The 10,491-nt window shown below is 29.9% G+C and overlaps 1 protein-coding gene across 5 annotated transcripts; it reads left to right on the top strand.

The window, feature by feature from the left end:
- Positions 1-2,549: 2,549 nt before the first annotated feature.
- LOC114166193 lies at positions 2,550-6,555 on the top strand. Of its 5 annotated transcripts, none has more exons than XR_003599868.1 (7): positions 2,550-2,943; positions 3,322-3,403; positions 3,826-4,001; positions 4,270-4,324; positions 4,422-4,455; positions 4,580-4,678; positions 4,763-5,030. XR_003599868.1 is itself a non-coding variant. In XM_028050876.1 (6 exons), the coding sequence occupies exons 1-5, from the start codon at positions 2,800-2,802 to the stop codon at positions 4,436-4,438; spliced, it is 474 nt and encodes a 157-aa protein (XP_027906677.1). In that variant the 5' UTR covers positions 2,551-2,799; the 3' UTR covers positions 4,439-4,455; positions 4,763-5,030. The 5 variants fall into 5 exon arrangements, 2 of the variants coding, with proteins under 2 accessions (XP_027906677.1, XP_027906676.1); XR_003599866.1 differs by lacking the exon at positions 4,580-4,678 and adding an exon at positions 6,202-6,555 and having other exon boundaries at positions 2,551-2,943; positions 4,261-4,324; positions 4,763-4,871; XR_003599867.1 differs by having other exon boundaries at positions 2,551-2,943; positions 4,261-4,324.
- The last annotated feature ends 3,936 nt before the right edge of the window (positions 6,556-10,491 follow it).

Genomic DNA, 10,491 nt, shown 5'->3' with positions numbered 1-10,491 from the left:
TTCATATTTTTTATTAAATATCTTTATATAATATATTAAAATTCACATCATTATAACTTTGATATAAAAATTAAATTTGGTCACATCTTCTATAGGGACCAAATTGGTTAATCTTAACAAAAATTAGGACCTAATTGAACAAAAATAAAAAATATAGGGACCAAATTGAATATAGAATATTGACGTTGACACGTGGCACACTACTAGATTGACATGTGGACATTTAAAAAATAGTTCAAAAAATTCAAAAAAAATTCAAAAAAATAAAATAAAAAATAAATAAAAAATTCAAAAAAAACCACAAAGTGACACGTGGCACACTCCTGGGTTAACACGTGTACATTTAAAAAAAAATTTTAAAAAATTTAAAAAAAATAAATAAATAATTAAAATAAAAATTAAAAAATTAAAAAAAACCACGAAATGACACGTGGCTGTCACTGTTCATGGCCGTTAATGATTTAAACGGTGTTAGCAAAAAAGAACCTAATTGAACATTATTGACGAAAATTAGACCTATTTGAACACAAAACCAAAATTAGGACTTATTTGAAAAAATTTGACGAAAATTGGAAAAAAAAGTATTTTAACCAATTATAAAATATCTTATGAAAACAGAAAATCCCTATATCTTTTCAAACTATAGCTTATGTTAAATTAATAATTACATATTAAAAGAAAAATGGTCGAAAATATTAGAAACCAAACACCCTGCAGCTTAGCGAAGACATTGACATTGGACAGAAGGATTGAGGGTGTCTGAAATTATGATCCTCAAAGCACTGGTGCCAGTAAAAGGTTGGCATTTGGTTGATGGGCCCAAATTTTACACACGTGGCAGAATTCTGTTTCATCCTGAACTCAACACGAGGACTTAAAAATGGAAAACAAGAAACAGAAAACGGAAAGCAGAGAAGAAACAAGAAACTGCGCGTTTCAGTTTGCTTCGGGAGTTAAGACGAAAAGGGCAAAAACCCAAATCCCGAGTAAGAAAATTAACAGCATAGGTTTAAAACTTTTTGGCTTAAATATACATTTGGTCCCTATTTTTGTTGATTTTATTCAATTTGGTCCCTATTTTCATTTTATGTTCAATTAGGTTCTCATTTTCGTCAAATTGTGGTCAATTTGGTCCTTTTCACTAACGGTGTTTAAATAGTTAACGTTTTTGAACAGTACATGCCACGTGTCAGCTCCTGGTTTTTTTGATTTTTTTTTTTGATTTTTTTTGATTTTTTTAATTTTTTTTTAATTTTTTTTTAATTTTTTTTAATTTTTTTTAATTTTTTTTAATTTCAAAAAAATGGTCCACGTGTCAAGTCATAATTGTGCCACGTGTCAGTTTGTGGTAGTATTATTTTTTTTGTCCAATTTAGTCCCTACATTCGTTATTTTTGTTCAATTTAGTCCCTATATTCGTTATTTTTGTTCAATTTAGTCTGACACTAAATTTAATATCTTTTATACAAATTATATTAATATCTTTTCTAAAATTGATCTTTAAATTTATTATTTTTTAAATTCAATTATAAATTATTAAATTTAATTATAAATTGAATAAATTCTTATATTTAATTTCTAAATAGAATATAACTATTTAAAATATTATGAAAATATAATTATTAATTTTTTTTCTAATATTTATATTCTAAAATATTTTTAAAATTGATATATAAAAATATTTTAAATATTCAAAATATTTTAGAAAAATAAACTAATATTTGTAAAATTAACATTTACATATAAAATATTTTAGATTTTAATATCTAAAATGCAATAAAAATATTAAATACTTTAAATTTAAATGTAAATTTTACAAATGTTAATATATATTTTTAAAATTTTAATAATTATATTGTAATAATATTTAAATAATTATATTTTAATAATATTTAAATAATTATATTTTAATAATATTTAAATAATTATATTCTATTTAACAATTGAATCTAAGAATTATATTCAATTAATAATTAAATATTATAATTTATAATTAAATTTAAAAAATAAGTAATAATAATGTCAATTTTAAAAATTAAATGGTTCTATTTTCACAAAATTTGGGACTAAATTAAACAAAAATAACGAATATAGGGACTGAATTGAACAAAAATAACAAATATAGGGACTAAATTGAACAAAAAAAATAATACTATCAGAAATTGACACGTGGCACTAGCATTGACACGTGGCACAATTGTGACTTGACACGTGGACACTTTTTTTGAAATTAAAAAAATTTTAAAAAAATTAAAAAAAAAATTAAAAAAATTTTAAAAAAAATTAAAAAAAAATTAAAAAAAAAAATCAAAAAAATCAGGAGCTGACACGTGGCATGTACTGTTCAAAAACGTTAACTATTTAAACACCGTTAGTGAAAAGGACCAAATTGACCACAATTTGACGAAAATGAGGACCTAATTGAACATCAAACGAAAATAGGGACCAAATTAAATAAAATCAATAAAAATAGGAACCAAATGTATATTTAAGCCAAACTTTTTATATCAGTCCATCTTTTCTGCCTTATAAAAGGGTGTGAGGAGCAGTTTCATTTGAAAAAACGCACACTCTGTGAAGAGGGTCTCATCATTCACGTGTCTCTCCCTTATCTTCTGCTTGTTCTCTTCTCTTCTATTACTTTTTCTCTTCTCTCCTCGTTGTTTTCTGTTTGTTTCCCGAGAATAACGTAATTGGGATTTTTGTGGGGCTGTCTGTTTATAAAGGATCTCTATCACTTTCTTATGATTCAACACTGGTTTTCATGCAAAAGGTTTTAGTTTTAGAGGTAAAAATAAAATGGAAGGGAATAAGCAAAAGGGCATCTCGTCGTCCTTCACTTCTGAGTTCTTTGAGTCCATCAAAGAGTCTCATCCTCCTCCTTCTTCTGCTGGTGGTTGGATTTTTGGGTCCATTTTTTCACCTCCATCGCCCAAGACCAAGGTGTGTTTTTCATTTCAGCACCTTGATTTCTGTTTTGACTCTTCTGCTTTTTAGTTCTTGGTCAAATAAGTCCCTTTGCTTTTCTTTTTTCTGCATTTCATGGTTAAGTTTATGTTATGTTTTTGGTTCTACTGTTAAAAGTCTGAGTTTTCTCTCAGGACATATCTTTCGCTGAATTTATTTTAACTCTTGGAATTCTATCTCAGTTTGAACAAGAAACCCACTCGATGAGCCTTTACACCTGAATGATTGAATTTAACTTTCGAAATACTTGACGGGATCATTGAATTGGCTTGAATCATATATCATGCTCTGCTCGTTGCATATTTGAGTCATGGTTCTAAGATTAATTTTGGGATTTGTTTGGTTATATTTCAGGTGTTGGGGAGAGAATCTCTGCGCTCTGAATTGAGTCGAAAAATTGCCAATGAAACCCGGAACTCCAAAATTGGTATTCAAGGTAGATCAACCCTGGTTTTTACAAATTCCGGTGACTTTTCAAGAGACAATATTGAAATAATAAATAATCTCATGCTGGTATATTTCTTGTTGGCACTATTTTCCAATTTTCCTAAACTTTCCACATTTTCCCTGTGCTGAATTGTCTGCTCCCTTAGTGGGTATTGATCCGATTCCACTAGCCAACATCCATCCTGTTATCCTGACAGCTAATTATTTTTATATTTAGAATTATCATAAAAAAAATCTGTTTGTAGATTTATTATTGAGTTTTATACAATTTAATTTATCTTGGTAAGATTTTGCATGCATAGAATGTATTGTACGTACCTAAATATATAGCACCAACTTTTTAATAGCGTTTCTTTTCAAATTCTTTCTTTTTCCCCAAGTTGGTATGCCTTATCCTTCCAATCAATGCAGATCACTCCTCCAAGTACAGTGGTAGCGAAGCTCATAACACTGTGAATAAGGATATGAGTTCCATCTATCAGGATCAGAGAGTTCAACCGTGTCACCTTAGTTCATCAATTCATTATGGGGGCCAGGACATCTGTCCTAGTCCTCAGAGTATCCATAATGAGGGGTTCAACACTTTGGTGAGTTGCAGAATACTTATTTATTATTTTTTGTTATTTTTTGTTCTTATTTGGTCACAGGTTCAGATTCTGGAAATGGTCTCTCCACCTAGTTTGCATTCCCACCCCGAACTCAGTGGAATCTTATCGATTGGGTCTTCCAATTTATAATATTTATTTATACTATATGGGTGTATGTATTGTACACACCATTCACTGTTCTATTTTGTAGATAATTGTTTTCTAGTACCAAGAATTTTTAACATAATCTTTTGTTTAGCCGTACCAGAATGATGCCGGAGATGATGAATCAGAACTTGCTTCAAGAGGAAACTGGTGGCAAGGTATGTTATGACATCTTCTTGTCTGAAAATATTCATATGAATTGTACATGTCTGTCAACGCTCTCATTCTTTTTCTGTCTTAACTTTCTATCCACAGGGTCTCTCTATTATTAAGATCACCCTTGCCCAAGGTACGTCTGCCCAAGGATAATGTTTTCTTCTTTTTTAAATTTAGATTAAGTCTTTGGAAAAACAAACAAGAGGATTATTCTGAAGGGTTTGATATATCTTATGAATTCATGGACCACTCCATAGCCTCTTCACCAACCCACAAGTGCCTAAGGGGAAATAGACTGAGAAAGAGTTCAGCATGTTATGATTCTTATCTATTTCTGAAGTCATACATATAATTATGTATACATCTGATCTTCCTTTCTAGTATTTTAGTCATATTTGGTGCTCAAGCATTTTTCATTAATCAATTAACGCATATTGCAGGTACATAGCAGGATAGTGTACTCCATCGTTTGTTATATGGAAGAGCCATACAGTAATGTTGTGGATAGCAATTGGCTTTGACAAAATCATCATATGAATGTATTATCATGTATGTTTCTTTTTTATTTTACTGTAAAGGATGTTATGCTATGTTATCATGTTGGAAAAAGTTATATAGGAAAGGAATTGTTAGCATTATCAGCTACTATTGTGTGGCTGAACCTCTACAATTATTTACTTTAATGGAAGAAGCTCTTTACTTGCTTCACGTCTGTATTCGTCCTTCAGCTATGATCGCAGATAAATATGCTTTGACACAGTTGATCTTATTCTTTGTCTAGATTACATTTTACTAAGATTCTCATCTAACCAAAATATAGAAACTAAAGTATGTTTGGTAATTTATTAATCAATAGATATAATGTTAACTAAAATAATATTCTTTTTGACTTCAAATAAGATTTTAGAGTTTATAATTAAAGCTAGCAGCTTATTTTAGCTAGTTCTATTTTTTCCATTTTATTAATAATAACTCACCCTAAATATAAAACCATGTTTGATTTTATATCCTGTCTTGTAGTTTTACTATAAAGGAACTTCTTTATGACAATCCAGTCTAAACATAATAAACAATTAAACCATTTTCAATTAACATGTTCCAATGAGATACTTATTTAATGTCATGAAATATTGACAGCTCTTTTCCCTTTAAGCTAATCCAAACGGAAACGATTCACCTTAATTGGAGATTATGTGGCTGGGTTCTTACCCTTTTCGTCATTTGTATGGTTTGGCAATTGCTAAACAATTTGAGCACCTGCCACCATGTCTTGAAAACATAGTTATTGTCCTAACCACACCATGAACTAGGAGCAAATATACACACTACAAAGCTTTAAGGAGCCCACCACGCCACTTACTCTGTACCAAGGAATAACTCAGTACACAGTAAGCTGCCATTAGCACTCACTAAGCCACTTACTTCGAACTAAGGAGTACCTCAGCACACAATAAACAACCATCAGCACCCAAAACCACACTTACTCTGAACTAAGGAGTACCTCAACACATAGTAAACAGCCATCAACACCCAAAGCTGCTTACTCTATACTCTTAGTACACAGTAAGCGGGCATGGCTTTCGAACTCCGCATGGCCGCTTATCGGGTACTGAATACTCCAAACATCCCCTAAAGTATGTGGTACCCGATCCAACCAATCCATAGGCCGTCCACCAAAGATTATTAAGGGTTACTCTAGTAATCTTACCCATTTTTACTGGATCCAGAGCAATTAAAGAGGTATTTTGGGCACAAAAGGCTCATTCCAGGTAGGATCCATAGGTAAAAAGGTATAAATAACACAATGTTCTATGCATTCATTATGCATTAAAATATTCCTTTGAATCCCTGACATCACCCGTGCTAACTTAAGCATTAGAGTGTCTTTTGTAGGCACACCTGCACCGTCATCAGAGCTTCACCAGGGTAAGGAAATGTCAAGCCAGCAACCAGATACTAGAGCCGCGCAAAAGATTTGTGGAGTACAACTTGGTGTTGTAAGAACATTTACCATGCACACTACACTTATATAGTTATTAAGCTACATGATTGGGAGGAAACCACCTCAAAAAGGCTTGTAGAGTAATTACCACTAAGTACAAATGTTTGTGGTTTATATTGGGTAACAGTTCCTAAACAAGGCTCTGAAAACAATTACATGTTATCAGTGTCTTACTAGGTTCTTTCCCTATGATTTTTGTTCAAGGAAAATAGGTTGTACATGATTTGTTGTCTTTTCATTATTGCTACAAAACATTCTTTAAAGTAATTTGATATGCGGCACAACTTTTGGAGCGAACTTGATAACCGCATGTTGAAACTTGTTAATCATCACTCACCAATGATTTACATCTTTAGGCTCACTATTTCTGCAGAGTGACGTGAATAGATACCGTAACAGGAACAATCCAAAAATATTTCTCAAGTCCTTTTAGTTTCACAAGAAAAGCAACATCAACCAAATGAACTCCTTACCACAGATCTCCACTTCCCTCTTTCCTTCTCATCCATCAATTTAAATGCCTCTCACATGTGCACAAAACATGCATGCACGAATCACAAGTTCGTGAACCATCTTGGAATCAAAGAAAGAAAGTCAATTGAGATTCTGTGATGCAGTGCTAGCCGCTTTCAAAGATTGTGGCTCAGCAAGCATAATAATTCACAGACCTGTCCAAAACCTAGTTAACCAACTAGTCTATTCAGCTTCTTATCTTAGTTCATAAAGATTCTACTCTCAGCATAAATATTCAAAATCTGATCCGTCACCTTCTTCACCTATCCTTATCCTTACCCATCAACAACAACAGTGGGACAAACAAAGCCTCTTCAGTACCTTTGGGCTCTTTGCTGCTTTGTCTGCTCTTTTGGTTCTGCCTTTATCTCTGACCTCTCTGTTGTCATTCAAGATATTTTCTTTCCTTCTCTTTTTCTTTCTTTTTATCTATAATGTAATTGGTTCTTGACAAATAGTCAAAGATACCACCAGTCATCCATGTTTCACTGATAGATTTGATTGATGAGTTTTTCTACATACATTTAAGATGAAAAAATATGAACAAAATATAATGCAAATCTTTAACATTTTTGAAAATAAAAGCAACAATCTTTAAGAATAAATTTGATTGATTTGGTTCATGATAAACTAGCTCTCAAACACACTTGATTTAAAGTGAATTTCATCAATAACGTATTAAGGTTCCCTTTGATAAATATATTTTTATTCTTTCTATTTAATATATGTTTTCTCATCTTAGAAGAGTGAATTCCTTTAGAGGAAAAGAAATATATTAATACAGTAAACAAATTTGTAAACATTAAACGTTACAAGGGCAGATTTTATTCAGCAAGAACAGTAAAGTGCTGCTAGCCATTATTGATCAGAATGTTACATGGAGAATGAAACGTAGTTTTTCAGTCACAGTTTTAGTTAACAGCGATGCTCCAGTGCCTCCCTGTTTTCAGTACAAACCTAAGGCAGAGTGTAAGCTGCATAAATCAGCAAATAGTTTTTAGAGATGGACCCTAGTTAGATCAAGAAAAGGACTATAAAAACCGTAATAATGCACGGGATTATTTTTAATATTGATTATAAATATTAAATGTATAAGAAAAAATGTAGATTAATATTTTATTATTAATTAAATAATTTTAAAAATTTAATGAAGTATAAATTAATGTATAAAATGTTAAAATTAAATAAATATGATTACAGTTAGTACTTCAGAAGAATGAGAATGTTATCTGAACGATCCAATTCAACATATTGCAAAAATCATATTGTTTACATAACTCTTTCACAAATATTTTGTTTCATCAATATATTATATTCTGAAAAACACGTAATTTATTTTCACAGTTGAAGCCATATTCATCAAGCCTTAAAATTAGGTTTAATCTAATCACAACAATCATATTGTCATATAACCAAGTTCAATAACCATAATTGATGAAGTACACCATCTTCAACAACAACATTACAAAATTAGGCTTAATCTAATCACAACAACAACCATTAACAAACACTTCAATATTTGGTTCGATGAAATCATTGTCTGCTTGAAAGACAACAATATCTCCTTCTTTTAAGTCATTTTCAGAACAAAATAGCCTCCAAGAACTTCTATGTTTTTTTGATATTAGGATTTTGCAATTGACTATAATTTTAGGCCCTATAAGAAACACATCTTCTACATTGTCCTCTCGAATGAAGTTGGCAAACTTTGATGGCAAGCCCTACATGATTCATAAGGTTATTGTTAGTACATTCAGTATTTTCATTTAATTATACTTCTAAGGATAAGAAGAAATCAGAAGACATATACCAAGTGACTTGTTTTATTTTGATACTTTATCAATTTTATTAAAAATATAGATCTTGTATCTTGATGACTGATACGGTGCATAAATGTTGTCAAACTCTTTGGTGTACAACCACCTTTAAACACGGTTAGGTGAAATAAAGAATTTCCCAAATACTGAAACTGATGTGAGAGTCACTTTGGATGTGATACAAATTTCTCATATTACTCCAACCTTCAGTGATTCTTGGATTATTTGAATCCATGTCATAGGTAATTGTCGTGCTCTTACCATTTACATCTACTAAGTGCCACTGTGGACCTAATTTGTGTGCATAACCAACAGCAAAGTGTCAATCGACAAATCCAAATGGCTACAAATTAATGAAGACACTAAATTATTTTCCAACAATAAATAAAAACATGAACACTTTTTTCTCTGCAAGAACACAAACATAAACAAAAACATATATAAGTTATCAACTAACTTATATATCGCTTATTTTAAAATTATAATTACAAAAAATATGATTCTTCATTTGCCTTTAATCATTTTTAAAATATTATTAATGGTTAGAAAAAATGATATTAAAAAATTAAAAGTAATACAAAAAATAAAAATAAAGTCGTATGTATTTATGATTCTTCATTAAAGTCGTATGTATTTATTACAAATCAAAATAAAAATTAAAAGTTAAAAAAGTAATACAAAATATTAAAAAAAATGTCGCTGAATATTTTTTCTTCAAAATACTATATAGTGAAAAAGTATTATCAAAGCAACAAATAAAATACGAACAATTGTAAATCTTTAAAAGAGTTAATATAATTAAAAAATGTGTTGATTAAAATGAAAAGAAAATTGAGTACTATATTAAACACATTGTATTTACAAATTAAAATTTAAAAAAAGAAAAGTCAAAATAAGAAAAAACAGATAAATAATTAAATAATAAAAAGAAGTCTATATTATATATAAAACAAATATAGACTTTAAACAAACATTCATACAATTAAAATAAAGAAATAATAATTCTTTAAAGTTCAGCCAATTAAAATAAAAAACAAAATTGATTGTATAAATGGAAATGAAATAATTTTTTATCTAAAAACATTAACCAAATAAAAAAGACAAATGAAAAATATATTATGTATTTTTATAAATTTAAGTAAACCTTCAGAAAATTGAAATAAAGAAACTCTGATTCTTTAGATACCAAAACATTGTCAAAATTTTTGGTCTGATACCAACTGTAACATCCCGCAAGAATATTACTTTTGAAATAAATATAATAAAATAAATAACAAATTATTTATTGTCAAACCTCGTTTATAATGGTACTTTCCCAAAAACGCGAGAAAATTAAAAACCATGGAATCACATATACTACAATTATTCGCGATCAAAGTTTATTACAAACCATAAAATAACTAAAATAGCTGATGTTCAAAAACATGAAAATAAGTAAAAGATTAAAATCTTCAAATTCCCATTTCATCCCGCGCTCTGAACTCAAGCGTCTCCTGGCTCACCTGTCAAATCATCTGCTCCTGAATAATAAATCATCCGACCATCGTCAAACACAAGCAGATAGGGTGAGCCATGCATGTGTGTGTGTGTGTGTATATATATATATATACATACATATATATATATATATATATATATATATATATATATATATATATATATATATGACTCCCATCCCAAGAAAATAAATTTGCATCAATATTTCATTATTCCAAATTACCCATCCCTGATCTCATAGCCCTTCATGAGTCATATGCATGAAACTAGGTCTCGGGACTTTACTGTGCTCCCACGAAACTAACTCTTTTGTGGCCCAACTCTACGAGCCTAACTCGCT

The sequence above is a fragment of the Vigna unguiculata genome, chromosome 10 (assembly GCF_004118075.2).
Source record: "Vigna unguiculata cultivar IT97K-499-35 chromosome 10, ASM411807v1, whole genome shotgun sequence".
NCBI lineage: Eukaryota > Viridiplantae > Streptophyta > Magnoliopsida > Fabales > Fabaceae > Vigna > Vigna unguiculata.
This window is presented reverse-complemented; position numbering and strand designations above follow the sequence as displayed.